The sequence below is a fragment of the Cervus elaphus genome, chromosome 5, assembly GCF_910594005.1.
Source record: "Cervus elaphus chromosome 5, mCerEla1.1, whole genome shotgun sequence".
Taxonomy (NCBI): domain Eukaryota; kingdom Metazoa; phylum Chordata; class Mammalia; order Artiodactyla; family Cervidae; genus Cervus; species Cervus elaphus.
Window position 1 is genome coordinate 21768128 of NC_057819.1, and position 19667 is coordinate 21787794.

At 52.1% G+C, this 19667-nt stretch overlaps 1 protein-coding gene across 2 annotated transcripts in view; it reads left to right on the plus strand.

The window, feature by feature from the left end:
• The window catches only part of AACS (acetoacetyl-CoA synthetase), a 53320-nt gene that overhangs the window by 29437 nt on the left and 4216 nt on the right, over window positions 1–19667 (plus strand). The window contains exons 8-17 of one of the 2 annotated variants that reach the window (XM_043902093.1): window positions 83–230; window positions 4517–4597; window positions 5604–5728; window positions 10314–10378; window positions 10503–10625; window positions 12524–12637; window positions 13324–13449; window positions 16497–16566; window positions 17125–17183; window positions 17977–18179. In XM_043902093.1, the coding sequence (XP_043758028.1) occupies window positions 83–230; window positions 4517–4597; window positions 5604–5728; window positions 10314–10378; window positions 10503–10625; window positions 12524–12637; window positions 13324–13449; window positions 16497–16566; window positions 17125–17183; window positions 17977–18179 (1114 nt within the window). The remainder of the gene's footprint in view (window positions 1–82; window positions 231–4516; window positions 4598–5603; window positions 5729–10313; window positions 10379–10502; window positions 10626–12523; window positions 12638–13323; window positions 13450–16496; window positions 16567–17124; window positions 17184–17976; window positions 18180–19667) is intronic. The other variant, XM_043902094.1, reaches the window with a different exon arrangement.

Consider the following 19667-nt stretch of genomic DNA (forward strand, 5'->3'; position numbering starts at 1 on the left):
TGGGAGGACTCAGCAGATTGCCCCCTACCCCGCAACGTTCTAGAACCTTCACTGTTGTTCTCCTGTGCCTTTCTGCCCACAGTGTGTTTCTGGAGGATTTCCTGGCCACCGGGCAAGGCGACCAAGCCCCGCAGCTGGAGTTCGAGCAGCTGCCCTTCAGCCACCCGCTCTTCATCATGTTTTCGTCGGGCACAACGGGAGCACCCAAGTGCATGGTGCACTCGGCCGGGGTAGGTCTGCTCGGGGACTCCCTGCTGGTGAAGGTGGCACCCCATCCCCGCTTTCCTGGTGGGATGCCACACGGAGATCCATCGTCAAGCGAGACGAGGGAGGCATGCTGGCCTTGCTGCTGTGACCCCATCACCACGGGATGTGATCCCTGAGGGGATCGTGAGCCCAGTGGATGGGTCTTGCCACATTTTAGACAGAAGGAAACGGGATAGATGAGAACAGGAAATATCAGCACATAATAGGTCTTAGGAGGGGATGGTGTGGTTTCCCCAAACTGTCATGTAGGTGCAGGTGTGGATGGGCAGGTGCAGGGCAGCATCGCAAAACTTCTGTCTGATGGTGGACTGGGGTCAAAAAGTTTGAAAGGCACTGACTGGGTTGTTATCAAATCCAAGCTCAATCTGCTCACTGCATAACAGTCCAGTAATCGGGAGATGAGACGGTGAAGCACGGAATAGCAACTTCATTCAGAGAGCCAGGCATCCGAGCGGGCTAAGGCTGTAGAGTACCATGTTATCAGGGTCTGGAGGGCAGTTTCTTTGATAGAACAGAAGGGGGAGGGGATGAGGAAGTAAAGTAAAAATTAGGCTGAAAATCTTGCAAAATATCTCCTGACTTACCCAGTTTCGGGAAAGGGATGTGTTAATTTCTTCTTTCCTGCAGCCATTCCCAGGTGAACTGGGTCAGAATGTCATCCTGTGAGCTGAGCAAAGGCTCTTTAGTTTAACGTGCAGGCAGAGGGGCAGGTTCCCCAAGGCAGGCCATTATGTATGCTCACAGTTATAGATAGCATCTTTTTAGTGATTATAGTAACAAAAGCAATGGAGAGCAGACTTTAAGAGAAATCGTGGAATCAGATTTTGTTCTTCCCTGTTAATAGGTTACATTACAAAGTACAACTAATTGAAGGATTTCCCAAGCTGTGTTAGTCAAAAGTCCGTGCTAGCAAAATAGCATGGACCTGAGGGGCTTAAATGACAAAGATTTACTTCCTCGGTGTTCTGGAGGCTAGAACATCCAAGATCGGGGTGTGGGCAGGGTGGCTTCCTTCTGAGCCTCTCTCCTTGGCTCACAGGTGGCCACCTTCTCTGTGTCCTCACATTGTCTTTCCTCTGTGCATATACATCCCTGATGGATCTCTTTAAAAAATATTTATTATTTATTTATATGGCTGCCACAGGCCTCAGTGGGATTGAACCCAGGTCCCCTGCACTGGGGGCACAACATCATAGCAGCTGGATCACGGGGGGAGTTGTTCCCTCTGCCTTCCCCAGTGTCTCTTTGGTGTCTGAATTTCCTCTTTTTGTAAGAACATCAGTCACAGTGGATGATGGCCCACCCTAACAGTCTCACTTCCTCCCCTCCTGGAGGCGTGAGGATTATCTGAGTGGAGAGACCTCACGTTCTCAAACAGCTTTCTAGTTTTGCTTGGTCAGATGGTTGTATTTGAAGATGAAGTATAAAATTTCTTTTATCCTAGCTCATTTAGCTTTTACAGATGTTCTCTGCACCTAGAAGCTGTTTGGATCCCTGCCTTAGGAAGGAAACATTTAGACTGGAATCACATTAACTCCTTACACAGCTCTTTACACAGTGTCTTCATCTGAATGTGGAAAGGAGTTAACACATAACACAGCTTTGTCATTACCTAGATTTGGATCCACGAATGGTCCAATGGCAGGTTATGAATTATAACCACCAGATGCACACAGCCTGTTCATATACAGCGGGCAACCTCCCAGAAGCCCTGGGGTGGGAGGGAGGGGATATCAGGGGCCAAAGCCTTGATTTCTGGAAGCAACACTGGCCAAGCCTCGTGGCCTCTAGGAGCGAGTTCTTCCTGTTGCTCAAACCATCCTGTTGCATCGCACTGAATCTGGAGTGCCCACTCTAAGGTGTGGCTGCTGGCGTCATGCTTCCCCTGGAGGGGGCACCCCAGTCCACCTGGTCAGAAGCCTAATACCCAGCCAAAGAGATTAGGGTTTTTAGAAACCTTGCAGGCGAGGGCGGGGGGTGTATGTGGCAAAACAACACATTTTAGGAAAAACTGAAATGCCCAACTGTATTCTTATTTTTAGTGCTACTTGCCTAGTGAGTGTCACTTTTTTAGGAGTGGAACATAAAAATATATTAGATCTAATGTAGTTGGCTCATAAAATCATCGTGCGTGGTATATTTAGAGTGTGGAAAAGTCAGGAAAAGTTATCTTAATTCTGGCTTCACTGGGCTCTTGCACGTCCAGAGAAGTGACTAAGCATCTTGCCTGTTTTCAAGAGTGATCCGGAGAGGAAACTTGAAAACAACAAGATGGGACTGCCAGCACCGACTGTGCCTCCAGGGCTGTTGAGGGTGTGGCCCTGGTTTGCTGGTTTGTGTTTTCTAAGCCCATGAAAGAGCCTGAAAACAGCTTCCTTCTCTTCCTTTTTTAAAATGAGTCTTCTTGCCTGAGTTCCAGGAAACCACGTTGCTTGTATTTCCTGACCCTCAGGGAAAGTGTTCAGACTTGCCATAAATATTTAAAAATTAAGAGAAGAACTATTAATTTGACTCATTAAGATTCATACTTTGGCCACCTAAGGCAAGGAGCCGACTCATTGGAAAAGACCCTGATGCTGGGAAAGATTGAAGGCAGGAGAAGGGGATGAGATGGTTGGATGGCATCACTGACTCAATGGACATGAGTTTGAGCAAACTCTGGGAGATAGTGAAGGACAAGAAAACTGGCATGCTCATTCCATGGGGTTGCAAAGAATCAGACACGACTTAGCGACTGAACAACAACAACAAAAGGTTCATACAGAGAGAAGCAAGGGACGGTTTGGTGCTGTCCGCACGGTGAGGGTATGGGACTTCCCTGGAGAGCCAGTGGTTAAGACTCTGAACTTCCATTGAAGGGGGCACAGGTTCAATTCCTGGTCAGGAAACTAAGATACTACAAGCTGCGTGGCACGGTCAAAAACAAACAACAAACAAAAAATGGGAGTACTGAGGAAATGAACAACATGTGATGGGTTATGAATAGGCTGGGCTTATAAAGGCATACCTTTCAGGCAGAGATAAAGCTTAGGTGCTGATTTAAGTACAAAGGGAAATGGGAAGGGGATTTGCCTCAGGTTTGTCTGACCTGGGAGCTCCCAGTCCTTTCTGAGAATTTGCCGTGTGAACAGTTGGCGTTCATCAGAAAAATTCCCAAAATGTGTGTTGTCCCCACACGATCATTCACCCACTGTGAGTGAGAACAATGTGTATTGTGGGATTTTCCAAAGAAGCCTGTGACTGTCCTGGGTTGGGGCCCTGAGCCCACAATGCATGTGTGGTAAAGCTGAGGGATCTCAGCTCTTGCAGACTGAGGGTGGCCTTGGAGAACCCTCCCAGCAACCTTTCTACCACCATCTACCCAACCCCCGTGTGGCCCATCCCTAGGCAGGTTGCCCCCACTGCGGGCCTGGTTACAGGGTGCTGTCCAGGACAGACTCTGGAATAGGGGCTCTGGTATTGAGTTAGAGAATTTGCTGGGCAGGATTGTCTCTTTCTTTTTTTTTTTTTAAAGTTAATTAATTTGTCTGCATCAGGTCTTAGTTGTCACTTGTAGGATCTTGGTGCTTCATATGGAAGCTTTTCGATGAGGTGCACGGTCTCTAGTTGTGGCACGCAGGTTCAGGAGTTGCGGCACGTGGGCTAGTTGCTCCAAGGCACGTGTGATCTTAGATCCCTGACCAGGGATTGAACACACGTCCCCTGCATTGCAAAGCAGATGCTTTACCACTGGATCACGAGGGAAGTCCCTCGTGGGTAGGATTGTTTCTGTTGTGCCTTCAAAGGGGTCATCTCCTAATGGCTGTTTTTTTATTTCTCTTGGGTACAAGGGTTGCAAGGCTCATTTTAATATGTGAGTCCCAAAGGTTCCTAAACATCCAGGACTATCATTGTTGTCGGCCAGCGGATGCTGTCTGTGGCCAGACTGAGTGCAGTGGTCCAGCCTTTTCAGGGTTTTTGGAGGGGCTGCGTCCCTGGTCTGGCTTCAGGATCTTGTGTGAGATCCCCTGGGTGCCTAATCATCTGGCGCTCAGAGCCTGCAGGTCGGCAGGAGAGGGTCAGGGTTTCCTCTTGTGTCCTCCGGGAGTCTCAGGGGTCAGGGGACAGAGAGATGGGAGATTGCTTGTCATGGCAAGGCTGTCAGAACTCTGCCTCTTCCCTGACCTCTCCTGCTCCGGGGCCAGGCGTCTGTTCTGTGCGTGCCTTTGTGCCCCGGAGGAAGCTGCTTGGCTCACTCGCTTCTCCCCAGGGGACGCTCATCCAGCACCTGAAGGAACACATTCTTCACGGCAACATGACCAGCAGTGACATCATCTTGTATTATACCACGGTGAGTGCCCTCTCAGGGTGGGCTCTGGTTCACTCAGGTAGGGAGGCGTTTATCATTACTCTTCTTTTCGCTTCTCCCCCATTGCATGTGTCAATAGTCAGAAGTACAGCTCAAGCTGCAGGCTGCGTGCCCCAGACCCCAGACTGCATGCATGAGACCCCAGGCTGTGTGCAGCTGACCCCTGACTGTGTGCAGCTGACCCCAGGCTGTGTGCATGGACCCCAGGCTGTGTGCACGGAACCCAGGCTGCATGCACAAGTGGCCTCTGCTGTGGGATCCTTCCCTGTCGATCTCCGTCTCTCCCTCTGCCACTGCCTTCTCCCCGCAGGTGGCTGCCTCCTTGAATTGGCACCAAGGTCCCTCCTTACCTTGGCCCGTCCTCCTGTGTTGACCTTGGTTGTCACTGGGAGACCTGGTGCCCTGGGGAATTCCAGAGAAACAAAGGAGACTGACTGTTAGTTCAATTTCTTGAGCCTGTAGAGGTGGGGAGGAGAGTCATGTGACTGAAATCTGTGGTTCAGCCGGGGGCAGGGGGGCAGGAACTTAACAGAGACGCCATGAGGCTGGTCAGTTCTCAGCCTTGTGGAACAGTAAAGGGGCTCTGACTCATTCAAACTGAAAGGAATTTATTGGAGGCTGAAGGGTGCTGCAGGTGCCAGGCACTGTCCCCCATGTCCGACGTGGATGGGCCACTCCAGCACCCAGTTCTTGGCTTGTGTGCATCACGTGACCACTCTCACCTCTGTGACCTTCAGTCCCTCTTGTCACCAGCGAGGCTGCAGGAGATGTTCTCCAACATGTCTTAGTGTACATGTGTGTGTTGATCCATGCCATCAACTCCTGATGGGCAATTGCCGGCTCAGGGTATCTTATATTTGGACAGGCAGTTCTTGGCACCTTTGGCTCAGCATCGGGTGGCTTCTAGGGATGTGAGAGGCTGAGTGACAGGGCCGAGAGGAGCCCGCCCGGTGCTCGGTTGACACGTGTTCCTTTCTGTCCACCCCAGGTTGGCTGGATGATGTGGAACTGGGTGGTGTCTGCTCTCGCCACGGGAGCTGCCGTGGTCCTGTATGATGGCTCCCCTCTGGTTCCAACACCCAACGTGCTCTGGGATCTGGTCGACAGGATCGGGTAAGTACCCGGGATGCTCAGATGCAGAGCGGCCGCTGTGAGGGTCTGTTGCTGTCTCTGGAATGCTTCACAACCCCCCTCCCCGCACGCCCCCCATCTGTCCACGTCCCCCTCTTGGTGGGGGGCTGTGTGAGGACCTGTTGGTGCTGAGGGCAGGTGAAGTTGTCAAGGAGGGTGGGAAGGGGTGGGCGCCCCAACAGGGACTGACCAGTCAGATCTGTGTAGTGAGGAGGAGGCTGCCCCCTCCCACCCCTGGCCCAGGGGTGAGCTCTGAAACCTTGGACACCAGGAGAGGGAACATGGTCTTATTTCTGGAACTCTGGATTCCAAGAACTTGCAGAGCAGCTCAGAAGAGAGGCAGAAGAAGGGTTTATTAGAGCTGTGTTTCATACGGGGGTGAGACAGAGAGTGATCTAGCCTGAACGTACTAACCTGGTCAGGGGATGGTGTGGATCCTCTCATCCCGGGAAGGACAGGTCAGTCCCTGGAGAGTTCCCAGTGTTCGGCCTTCCCAGCAGCCTGGCTGCGAGCCCTCAGGGCTGGCCAGTGCCTCGAGGGTCTCCTGGACTCAGCAGTGTGCCCAGATGCCCTGCGGCCAGTGCTGCAGGCGGGCATCTCCGCCTCCCCGCAGTCTTGTTAACAGGGTGACAGGTGGGCATCCTGATGACAGGGGCAGAGCCAGCTAAAGTGGAACATCAGGGGAAGGGCAAAGTGGCCCCATTTATCCTCCAGCCCCCTCCCCAACGTCATTGCTAGAAACTGTCAGAAGACCCTGTTTCATTAGCACTTTGTTGGCTGATGAATTAATCATCACCGGCTGATGCATTCTCGCCGCTGTGGTTGGTAGTCACTGTTGGCCTAATGGTTGTGTTTCCAGGAATGAGAACACGGCAGCTGGCAGGGCTCCTGGGGCCCGGAAGTCAGCCACACTCTGAAATGGTCTAATTACTTTTTGTTTGAATCTGCTCGCACTGGGGAAACAGAATGAGCCACAAATGTTCTTAAATCCTTGGCCATTAATATTTTAAATATAACTTTGGCCTAGGTAATATTTAAATTCTGACATTTGGCTCACGATATGAGCAAGGAAGGTTATTTTCTAATGAGATTGTTTCCAGCAAAAGGTTAATCAAATCCCTGGGAACTTAGGCGACTTGAAGATCTTCGCCCTTAATACCCATAAGCCGGGCGCAGGTGGAGGCATTTCTGATGTGTGTGGGGGGGGGTTACAGGAAGGGATTGGAGGGACAAATGTACCTCCCCAGGGCTTAGAGCTGATAAAGTTGAAGGCTGAAGGACTCAGGGAAACCCATCTTTGAGTGTGAGTAAGTGTATGTTTGTGTGCACATGTGGATGAGGGAATGTGTATATGTGCAGAAGTGTGAGCATATATATGTTTAAGTATATGCAAGTGTGTGTATATCTGTACAAGTGTAGCATATACGCACTTGAGTGTAAAAGTATGTGTATGTGCACAAGTGTGAGTCTCATGCACTTGAGTGTGAAAGTGTGTGTATATGTGCACAAGTGTGTGCCTGTATATGCTTGAGTGTGAACGTGTGTATATGTGCAGAAGTGTGAACATATATGCACTTGAGTGTGAAAGTGTGAATGTGAGCATGCATGTCCGTGAATGAGTGTATGTGTGCATCTGATTGTGTGAAGGTGTGCATGTATGTGCCTGTGTATATGCATGTATGTGTACGCATGTGCCTAGGTAAGTGGGAGTGGCCCACACGTGTCTGTGGGCGAGTGTATATGAGCTGCCTAGGTAAGTGGGAGTGGCCCACACGTGTCTGTGGGCGAGTGTATATGAGCTGGCATGTGATCGTGTGCAGGTATGCACAGGCCAGTTTGCATGTGTTTGCAGCCCTGTGGACTGTTAGTGAGCACGTGCTGGGCCTCCGCCTTCCATCCTGGTTTGATCTGTGCCCTGGACCCTGGCTGAGCTGTGGCCTCGGTGGTCCTCCGGCCCCTCTGACCTGCCCTTTCTCCTGGCTGGGAGGGCTGACTTGCTGGGTTCAGCAAGGCAGGTGCCACCTGGCAACCTGTGAGGGGTGCGTGAAGTACACCCCAGTGCTCCGGCTGCCTACATGGGCGAGAGGGGAGGAAATAATGTCCATACATTTAGAGACAAAATCTTTGTTGATTATCATTGTGGCAGCTCACAGGCTTACTAACACGTTTCATAACTGGGCGATCATGTTGTAGATGTGAACAAGACTCTCTTAAAGGATGGATTGTCCTCTTTGGGGTGTTTCTAGGCTCCCTGAATCTAGCCCAGGGAACATTCTGATTGGGGTTAGGGTAGAATTCTGAAGTCTTTGTCCAGGTTTTTAACTGAGCAGGCAGTTCATGTTTAGGACTGGGAGACCCATGTTCCAGGCTGAGGGAACAGCAAGTGCCAAGACCCCGAGGACAGAAAGAAGGGACCAAGATGGGGGTGTTGGGGAGGCTGGAAGGAGGCCCTTGTGGTCCGGATATGGGAGGCAGGACAGGAGGTGATGCTCCGTGATGAGGGGTGATGAGAGTTGATTGAGAGGTGAGGGTGGGATTCTGAGCCCCCAGGGTTTTCCGGGCTGTACCTGCAGGGTGGTTTTTTCCTGAGTGAAACGAGACACCACTGGGTCACTTGAGTTGAGGGAGCTCATGATCCCCCAAAAGCCACGGAGTTGAGGGCACCTGAGAGGAGACAGGGCGCCTTGTCTGCGTCTGGCTCGCTGCGGGGCTCTGGGGCTTGGATCCCGACCCTGCGAGCTGGGAGCGCCTCGCTTCTCGTGGGGGGACCCCCAGCTTCACTAGCTAAACACAGTGTTGGGCACCACGTGAGGGCGGCTGCGCTTTGTGGACTCTGTTTTTTAAGCCGTCTTATGCAAACCCTGGGGACAGATGGGGAGGCCTCGCCGTTTCTTCAGATAAGCAGGCCTGTGGGCCGGCCCCAGGGACGCTGTCTCAGTCTCTACATATAACCAGGGTCACAGTTTGCAGGGACTTCTGTGAATTAAGCACCCTTCAGGACCACAGAGGGCCCTCAGTTTCTGGGCAGGGGGCGGATGGGGGATGTGCTGAAACCTATGTGTGGTTGGAGATCTCTGTACGTGTGGCTTGAGGTGGTCCCGGGTCTTCTCTTAAAATACAGATATTCCTGAAGTGGCTGAGACCTAAATCCTCAGAGGTGATCTGGAATTAGACACACTTTCTGAGTTTATGAAATTAGCTGGGGTAGGGGGCTGGGGAGGGGCTTGAGTATGTTTTCTGCTCTCCACAACCTCACAGCTTCCAAATTAGCCATCATTAGGGCGCAATGACCCAGGAGACATCTGAGGTTTTGGTGGTGGCAGGGTGTCCCCAAGGAGTGAAGAGAATAAGGGACAGGAAGCGTGAAAGACAGTGGCTTTGAGACCCCCCTCACCTCCTCCCGCCCCCATGGATTCTGCACCTCCCAGCCCAGGGAGCCCTGAGTCACCCAGTGTTCTGTGTGTCTCAACCTCTGAACATGAAGCAGAGCGTGGCTGTCTCCTTGGAATGAATCTTGCCAGCCAGGTGTAAAGGGATAGTTTTACTGCCCAGAGAGGAGAGGCGAGACCTGGATTTTTTTTTTTTTTTTTTGGCCACACCGCATGGCACGTAGGATCTTAGTTCCCCTACCAGGGATTGAACCCTTGCCCCTGTACTGGAAGCGTGGAGTCTTAACCATTGGACTGTCAGGGCAGTCCTGGGACCTGGATTCTATGGCCTCCTTTGGCCTCCAGGAGAAAACATCCTTTACCTAGGAAGCTAGAGCTTTCATGTTGAGGGCTGCCTTGATGGAAGGAAGCAGAACATTAAATAACAGCCTCTCCTTGAAAATACAATATTTATACTCGCACAATGTATCATTCTCAGCGAAGAATAAAGGACTGTAGAATTGAAACGTTCAAAAAGAAGGGGGGCAGTTTTGTAAGTTTCATACAGACAAACGCAAGCTGATTTAAGGGAAGAAGATGGGTCAGCAATTCCAAGCACGGCACCTCTTCTAACAAAAGCTCCTGCAGCCCTCTCCACTTCCCTGGAAAATTATCTTGTGAGCTCAGAATTTGAGGGGTTTTGACTCTGTGATCTCCTTTGATCTCAGAAAGAGATCATCCTACAGTTGGGAAGATAGGGATTTTTTTTTTCAGGGCCTTGCAGCACACAGGCTTCTCTAGTTGTGGAGTGCAGGCTTAGTTGCCGTGCAGCATGTGGAGTCTTAATTCCCTGACCGGGGATTGAACTGTTGTCCCCTGCACTGGAAGGCAGATTCTTAACCATTAGACCACCAGGGAGGTGTCCCCAAAGATGGTGGGTTTATGTACAAACAGCTGTTTTAAGTAGAGCCGAAGGTTAATGAGAGCCCGAGTGCTCTGCAGACCTGTCACTGCCGGCCCCAGAGTAGCAGGTATTGTAACCTGCTTTCAGCTAAATATTAAGTATCAGTTTAGCCCAGAAAAAGGATGTGTCTTGGATTTTGCAGCCTTGTTCTAAATGGGTCACTAATAGGAGAAAACTTTGGTTACCTGCAACATGGAAGAGCCTTGACGGGTTTCTGGTGTTTTCTTTCCGTCAGCATCACCATCCTTGGAACGGGTGCTAAGTGGCTGGCTGTGCTCGAAGAGAAAGACATGAGGCCAGGTAAGCTTGCCTCCCTGCGCATCCGTCCCTGGAGATGAAATCAGATCCGCGGTGTTACCCATTTCCTGCAAGCCAGCAGAGGGCGTCCAATTTGGCTCTAATCTCTCGGTGCTTCTGGCTGTAGTGGAAACCCACAGTCTCCAGACACTGCACACGATCCTGTCCACCGGCTCCCCACTGAAAGCCCAGAGCTACGACTACGTCTACAGGTGCATCAAGAGCAGCGTCCTGCTGGGCTCCATCTCAGGTACGACCCAGTGTGCGCCTGTGCCGTAGGGAGGGTTCTGGAAGGATCAGAGGACTTGGGGGCCAGGCTTGGCCACTCAGGGTGCTTACCCTCTGACCCAGCAAGCCACCCAGCTTGAATCTGTTGGGATAAACAGTCAGCAGAGTGGCTCGGGTGATGTTGCTGATTCTTGGTAGTTATGTTCCAGGGAGAAGCTGCAGACGTGGAGTTAGCAGCTCCTGATCCTTTGCCAGGGTGAGGAATATACACACGCACCTCACATCGGTTGTAACCTTAGACCCTAAATGACTGATTCTGGTAGAGTCTATTTTCTTTACAAAAGAGAAAATGAAGTTTGGGCGTGCTAAGTGACTGACCCAAGACCACCTGCTAGCAAGGGCACAGAGTGGGATTTAAAAAAAAGCAAAAATTTATTAATTTGGCTGTGCCGGGTGTTAGTTGCAGCATATGCAGGATCTAGTTCCCTGGCCTGGGATCGAGCCTGGGGCCCCTGCCCTGGGAGCACAGACTCATAGCCACTGAACCACCAGGGAGGTCCCAGTGTGGGATTCAGACCTGGTTCTGTTGTCCCAGAGCCAGAGTTTCCCCACCATCCCCATCTCATCCCCTGGTCCTCCCTAGATCCCGCCTGGTGGGCAGGGGTGTGGTGGTCGTGTGGGCACAGGGTCGTCTTCCCAGGCCAGCCCAGCCTGTCTCGGGGCAGCACGCCTGTTCGGATCTCAGTTGGCCCTCCCGCCCCTGTCCGGTGAACCCAGCTCTCATCCTGAAGCAGAGGAAGCAACCCTTCTGCTCACGCCCTTGTGCCTCCTTGGGGCCCCGGGGGCTGGTCCGACCTTGCTGGTCACTGCAGTGAACACGATTCCCCGTTTTTGTGAAAAGCATCAGCCAGTGACTCGAGGTGTCAGGAGGATGCAGGAAGGACCTCACACTTTGATTCTCTACCTGAATTAATTCTGCTGAATTAATTCAGCAAATCATTTTATGTTGGTTTTGAAACCCCCTGCCCCACCCCATCCATATACATAGAGCATTGATTAAGGAAAAAGTACTTTTTAAATCATAAGGCTATCTTTTTAGGGATACAAACAGACATAAAGGGGAGAGTGGACACCGGTGTCTGGATCATTGAGTCTAGGAAGGGACAGAGTCGGGCGCTCCTTGGGTGACCCCCACTCACACCCTCCCCACTTTCCTCCCTGGGCTGCCATCTGCCTCCACTGTGCACCTGGGTGGGCCCCTTGCGTGTCTCTGCCCTCAGGACATCCTGCCCTGCAATCACGTGGGGCCCTGCCCTTCCCGGGTGCCCGCCCTAGGGGACAGTTGTCAAGGGGAGGGTTGTCCAGGTCTGGGGGTTAATGCCATTCCCTCCTGATGGCACCCAGGGTGCCTTTCAGGCACTCTGATGGCACCCTCCCTTTCAAGCTCCTTCCTGAAATCAGAGTGTTTCCCATCTAGCACGTTGTTTCTCACGTGAGACTCACCCTCCTGGGACCACAGGCTTTCTGCTTCTCGGGTGATTAAGTGAACGTGAACCGCAGCAAAGAGCCTTTGCACATGTCCCATCTCCCGCGGCAGTGCCTGCGGGTGGATCTAACGGGCCACACTTCGATCTTCCACGAACCTCAGTCTCAGATTTCAGTGTGACCACGGGAGGTCGTTCACTGGTTTCTCCTCCAGCAGGAAGTCCTGGTCAAAAAAAAAATAAACCACCCAGACCTGGGAGGTTTGTGCTAGTTTCTGAATAACCTCCCTGTTCTTTCCCTGAAAAGAGGCTCAACTGTCTGGAGACAGAATCGGAGAGGTTGTCCTGCAGGGTCTTTTCTCCTGGAGGGTTCACCAATGAAAAACGCGAGCAGTTGTCTCGGTCTTATAAGTCCTGGATCTCCTTTTGCTGGCAGGTGGCACTGACATCGTCTCCTGCTTCATGGGCCAGAATCCATCCATTCCTGTGTACAAAGGGGAGATTCAGGCTCGGAACCTGGGCATGGCTGTGGAGGCATGGAATGAGCAAGGTGACGGCCCCAAATCCTTTCTGTCTTTGTGACGAGGTGTGAGTGGTCACCCGGGTGCGCTTGGATGTATAGCTTTGCCGGGGGACAGTTCTCCAAAACTGCCCCCTCTGAGGGGCTACCCCTCCCCACCAACACTTGCAGACTGTTGGCCTCCGAGCCTGGTTTAACCCCCACTGGCTCCCCATCTGCCTTCAGCCTAAAGCAGAGGAATAGGTGTTGGTTTGGAGCATAGACGGAGGGCCATGTGCTCGGCACGCAAGGCGGGCATCTGAGTTTTGGAAGCACTGCTGAGGCTGCTCCACCAATGGCCTCACATCCTAACCTTGGTGAGGACCCAGGGTAAGATGCAGGCACAAGGCGCAATGTGCTGCCATCCGTGCAGAGTTTAGAAACATGCAAAATGACATTATTCAGATGCACGTGGATGTAGTAAAAGTATTAATACACACAAGGGAATAATACAGTGTTCCAGTCGAGAGAGAGATTTGGGAGAGTTGTGTGGGGAGGGATTGGCATGGCTTTCGGTGATGTCAGAGGGATGGGCAGGGGGGTGGGACTTTGTGTAGGTAGCTTTGTGTGTGTCTGAAATACTGCATAATAGCTTGTGGTTTCAAAAAAGGAGAGAAAGGACGCCGAGGTGTGGCCGTGGTGTGTGCTCAGTGTACGTGTCGCCCCTCCCTGACCAGGAAAGGCCGTGTGGGGGGAGAGTGGTGAGCTGGTGTGCACCAAGCCGCTCCCCTGCCAGCCCACGCACTTCTGGAACGACGAGAATGGCAGCAAGTACCGGAAGGCATATTTCTCCAAGTTCCCAGGTGGGTCGAGGATACAGGCGGAGCCACCCAGATTCCCGCCCAGGCTGGGCCTTCGGGGTCTAATTCTGGATGCACCCTCCCCCTGCCAGCCCCCTCTCCCTTGGTAAAACCTGGTGAGGCCGCTCCTGGCTCCTTCCACCAGAGGGGTGATGATGAATTTCTGATCAGTATCTTGTCACTTGCATCTTGAAGCCACCAAATGAAACTCTGATCTGGGTTTGGTATACTCTTAACATCCTCCATGCCCCCTGCCGCTTGGCCCTGAGCCTGGCACCTGGGAGCTGGCACGAGCCGCTTGTTTGCCTGTGTAGGACAGGGCTGGGTAGTGGGGGGCGGTTCACTGCTTGCTTACCCAGGCTGGTGTGTCTATTCAGGGAGAGATGCCTGTGCAATAGGTGTCTGGCTGGGGTCTCCTCTGTCTCACACCCTGTCATCCAGTCCTCATGGAGGTGATGGGAGAAGAGAGCTTTTGAGTGGGATAATTAATTTCAGGCCCGTCACTCACTCAGGCTGCCCTCTCCACTCATCTTTGGAGCGGTGCCCTGCCCCTGAGCTGCGAAGTCTCTTTATTTAAAGCTCTGATCCCTGCCTCCTCCTTATCTTATTTCATAAGCAACCTTGAGTTATTGCTGCTATATAATTCACAATTTAGCAAGCCTTCTGCTCCAGAGTTATTTATATCAACTACTTGCTCTCTTCAGTCTCTAGAAAGGTGATTCGATTCCACATGTGGAGAATCAGAAAGTGGCAGGTGACTGTCAGGGGTAGAATGTGCCACCGATCCCTCTTATTTCTCTGCTCAGCCTTGCGTGTCCCCATGTAACGTCCCATTTGAAAGCCATTGTACCCAGCATAGCACCTCCCATGTGAGTTAGCAGGAACATCCCCCGCCCATGTGGCCAGGTCCTTATTGGATGCCTGCTGCGTTTAAGCCCCACCTTGGATACTGCCAGGGTGTAGCTGTTGTGACATACTAAGGCAGAATAGAGAGGGAGGGGGAGGGAGAGAGATGTTCCTCAAATGATCCTGAAGAGTCAAAGGCTCCTGTCTAAGGAAAGGATTAGAACCTCAGCTTGAAGACTCATCTCAGAAATGACATGTCTTCATCTTCTCAGTACACTGCTCCTTGAAAACTGTCTTTGCTGTCACTTTTTGTTAAGTATACAAGGGTTTACATAGTAGATGTCTCTTCAGGATTAATTTCGTAAAAAGCCTTTTTTTTTTTCTTTCTTTTGGCCATGCCACATGGCTTATGGGATCTTAGTTCCCTGACTAGGGATGGAACCCATTCCCCTTCCAGTGGAAGCACAGAGTTTTAACCACTGGGCAACCAGGAAAGTCCCAGAAAAATCTTTATTTTTGAAGCGCTGATATTGAGAGTCCCTTGCACTGCAAGAAGATCCAGCCAGTCCATCCTAAAGGAGATCTGTCCTGGGTGTTCATTGGAAGGACTGATGTTGAAGCTGCAACTCCAATACTTTGGCCACCTCATGCAAAGAGTTGACTCATTGGAAAAGACCCTAATGCTGGGAAGGATTGGAGGCAGGAGGAGAAGGGGACGACAGAGGATGAGATGGCTGGATGGCATCACCGACTTGATGGACATGGGTTTGGGTAGACTCTAGGAGTTGGTGATGGACAGGGAGGCCTGGCATGCTGCGATTCGTGGGGTCGCAAAGAGTCGGACACGACTAAGTGACTAAACCGAACTGAACTGATATTCCTTCTTGGAGAAAATGAATACTCTGTGACTTGTGATATTTCCATTTTTGCCTTGGCTGCTAGGAAGCTCAGGGCTGCCATCATTGCTTTGTTGGAGCTGTCCTCTCACCCCTGTGCAATTTCTGATTCTTTCAATCATCCCATCATACAGTTGGTTTGATAGGTAGCTTCCTCAGATACTTTCTGGATGTAGATGGGATATATGAATAAATACAAAGAAACAAGGGCAGATGAGATAATGGGATCTGAAGCTACTGGTCATGGTCAGGATGGACATAGGTTGAACTTAAGTCATTTCATCCAGTCTCAGGCTGATTGGGTTAGCACTTAAGAGTCAAAAACTGTCCTAAGAATTGGGAAGGATGAGATGGTGTCGTGAAGACCCTGAGCCAGTTTTATCTGCTATTTTCTCTTTGTGGATCACAGGAACTCTGGGGCTTATTTCAGGAGGCCAGGCTGCTGCTTGCAAGTTGTGCAGAGCCAGTGGGGCCATGCTCACAGATATTCACATCCGGAGCGCCTCCTCTATTTATGGGGCCGATCCTGGGCTGGCTGTGTTAGCTCAAGGAGGGAGGCCTCTTCCTGGCAGTTCCACGTGAGGCTTGGCTTCTCTTTGACCAGACCCCTTGGGTCTTTTTTTTGCTGCGCCCAGGACAAGGGCCTCTCCTTGAACATCACCAGCCCAGGGCCCAGGTGTACGCTGCAAGCCACACGGGCGGTCAGGGCACACGCTGTCGGTGTCCCCTGATTCCTCTTCTTCTGCCCTCGGTGCATCCTGGGTTTTCCTGCTAGTTAAGTCTCTGTCCATGTGGCTGGTGCCTTAGTTCAGGCTTCCATTACTGGGACTGGTATAGTAGCCTCCCGCCCGGTCCTGCTGCTTCTCTTTATTCTGTTCAGAGATGGGCCCTGACTCCTCCAGACCTGCTCCATCAGCTGCCCCGGGCTACCCTTTCTTCTTCCGTTGGGGCTTGTACTTTCCCGCCCTCTTCTCAGAGCCCCCCCCAAAGCTTCATTGACCTGCTCAGTCCCCACTTCACACTCTCACTGCTGGCGTTGCTCTCAGCCCGTCAGTTCCTCACTGGTACTTGCAGGAGGGGCATTTCTCATGCACTGCTGCATCTCAGAACTGGCTGTAGGGTGGACCCCACTAGAAGGCGTGCCTTTGTGGGTGAGAACTGTTAGTTCAGTTCTGCCCCCAGCCCCACATCACACCTGTTTCTGGGCCTCGGCTCCGTCTGTTGATAAGAGTTCCATTTCTGTCGTGCGGGCCTCAGGCGTCTGTCCACGCCTCTCTCAGGGTGACCAGCCCCTCTGCCTCCCCGCAGGTGTCTGGGCACATGGTGACTACTGCAGGATAAACCCCAAGACCGGGGGCATCGTCATGCTGGGCCGCAGGTGAGGGGTCCGCACACCTGGCTTCTGTCCCCTGCAGACCACCTAGGGAGTGGGGGGTGCTTCCTGCATCCTGGGCTCCTCCACTGGCCCAGTCTGGGGGTGGGCTGACTGTACCCCATCTGGGCCCTTCCTGGGTCAGCTTCCCGAGGGCGGGTCTGGCATGATCCACATTTCAGAGCCCCAAAGTGGTGGACTGGGGGGCTTTATGGGGTGGGGGTGAGGCCTTTGGTAGATGTAAAGCCTGCATTTGTCTACAGTAGCTACGGCCCTTCCCAGAGTGGGAGTGTGGGGGTGCTGGGGCGTCCGCACCTGGGAGAGGGTACTTGTACAGGTGGGAGGGGCAGGAGGTGGCGGATGCTCCCACACAAGGGGACCTCTTGATGTCTAGCTTTGAGTTTAGAAGGAGAAAGGTTGGTCAGAATCAGAAGCTGGGGAGGCAGCCGGCAAGGACTGGGTGGGCATGGTGTTGTTGTGGGAAGGGGGTGACTGTCCTCCAGCCCCCACAACTGGCCTCACACTGGAGCCGCTGTGTGTTCACGACCTCTTCTTTCTTTGCAGTGACGGCACGCTCAACCCCAATGGAGTGCGATTTGGCAGCTCGGAAATCTATAACATTGGTGAGCATTTTCCTTTCTCCTGGAATAATTCTCAGGTCATCCAGGAGGGAAGGAAGGAGGGTCCTAGCAGGGAGCCTGCTCTCCAAAGATCCCACCATTTGACATAACTGGCCCATTTGCCTCTGGTTGTGAGAGTAGACATGTATGAGCTTGTCCTTCTTCCTAGAACATGCCTCGTCCCACACTGCCTGTAGCTTGTAAAACCTCAAGACGGGCGTCTTAGGGTCCTGTGGCCCACCCCCCTTCCATTATGTCAGCCTCGAGCTCTGTGGGGTTGGTCATTCGTGTCTACTCTTTATGACTGAAGAAAGATGCACAGAGAGGTTGTGTGATTGCTGAAGGTCACACAGCACTATTCAGCACCAGATAAAGACAGTGCACAATAGAGAAACCCATGGGCCTTCAAAATGCCCCCACTAAAGGCATGGAATCAGCCTCTCAGGGAGGTGGCCTCATAGGGATGTCAGAGCCCCAAGGTCACGTCAGGGCTGTGCAGCCAGGATGGAATCTTGACCCTGTGATTCCAGCCTTTCTTCCAGTGCTGGAGTCCCCACCAAGGTGCTTGCTTCCTTTTTCTTTTTAAATTTGTAATTGAGGAAATAAGCGTGCCTGGCTCCCTGTAAGACGTCAGCCCTTCCGGTGTGAGCTGTGGCTCTCTGCTGGTGATGGGTGTCCTTCCACCTGTTCCCCAGAAGCTCTTCCCCAGGGTGGGGGGCTGGAGGAAGCGATGGAGGTCCCCATCAAGGTGGGCTGGTGTGAGAGCAAGGCCCTGGCCCTCGCCCTGTCTCCGCAGTGGAAGCCTTCGAGGAGGTGCTGGACAGCCTGTGTGTCCCACAGTACAATAAGGATGGGGAGGAGAGGGTGATCCTCTTCCTGAAGATGGCTTCCGGCCACACCTTCCGGCCCGACCTGGTGAAGCGGATCCGTGAGGCCATCCGCCTTGGCCTGTCCGCCCGGCACGTGCCCAGCCTCATTCTGGAGACACAGGGCATCCCGGTAGGGCCCCCCAAGAGCCCCCCTGCTTCCGGAGCACTCGGCTAGACGCTTGCTCATGTTTTATATATAGTTGTTCCATGTTGCCTGGCAACCCCGTCCCCATCCTTTTTTCTTTTCTGCCATCCCTCTCTCTTTTTTTTAACCCCTCATAAATTGGATGTAAGGCGACTTCTGCTAAACACTGGTCTTCAGAGGGTAAGCAGGCTTAGCCCAGCCCGACCAACTGGTTTTTCGCGTGTGGTTTTAGTGTGTTCTCAAATTATTAACGCGAAAATTAATTTTAACTTTTTAAAGAGCCGCTCGGGTGCTGTTGCTCTTGCCTTTTAATTTTTAGTTCTGGCCTGCAGAAAGAAGATTTGAATCTATTTCGAGGCACATCTCCAGAAAGCGGCGCCCCTCCCTTGCCTTGTACTCTGTTTAGGCTCTCAGTGGGGGAGGAGATCAGATCACAGCTTTAACTTGCCTTGCTTACAAAACCAATGCCTCTGTCAGCATAGAGAGGAGATGCCCTGTGTGTGTGCACACCTGTATGTGTGGGTACACACACAGTACATCACGTGTACAGATGAGCCAAGCTTGTACAATAGCTGTTCATGGGTGTGGGGGATGGGAGCAGGTTAACTGGGTCCCCAGGGGATGGAGCGTCTTCACGTTAGGAGTGGGGATGTGCTTGCTTGCTTGTGGGTGCGCGGTTGTGTCCAACCTTGTGAGACCACATGGGTGGTAGCCCACCAGGCTCCTCTATCCATGGGATTGTCCTGGCAAGAATACTGGAGTGGGTTGCCATTTCCTCCTCTAGGGGATCTTCCGAACCCTGGGATCTAACCTGCATCTCCTGCATTGTAGGTGAATGGTTTACCCACTGAGCTATCCAGTAGAGATGTGAGGTATTAGAACCAGGGCTTTTTATACCATCCACACATTTATTCTCCACTTTGGTTATGTGTAGGAAGGGGCCTGTGACCTGGAAGTTCTCTGTTTCTCTCAGGGGGTGATTCTTTTCTTTCCTTCATATTTATTTTTATTATGTATTTATGTGGATGCACCAGGTCTTAGTTGCAGCATGTAGGATCTTATTCCTTGAGCAGAGATCAAACCCAGGCCCCCTGCATTGGGAGCATGGAGCCTTAGCCACTGGGCCACCAGGGAAGTCCCTCAGTGGGTGACTCTTGGTGACACAGTGGGGACAGTGGTTCTCAGGGAGAGAAGGGACTTCTTTTTTCCTTTTTTTGGTCGCACCTTACAGCATGTGGGATCTTAGTTCTCTGACTAGGGATCAAATCCCCACCCACTGCAACCTTGCATTGGAAGCTCAGAGTCCTAACCACTGGACCGGCCAGGAAGTGGGAAGGGACTTCTTGAGTCAGTGACACTTACTGACTTTCCCTGGTGAGGGTCTCAGTTGTCCCTTCAGTGGATCAGGTTCTGTCTGCACCCAAAACACTTCGGGGAACTAGAGTGTGATCATCCTCTTGGCCTTTATTTTGT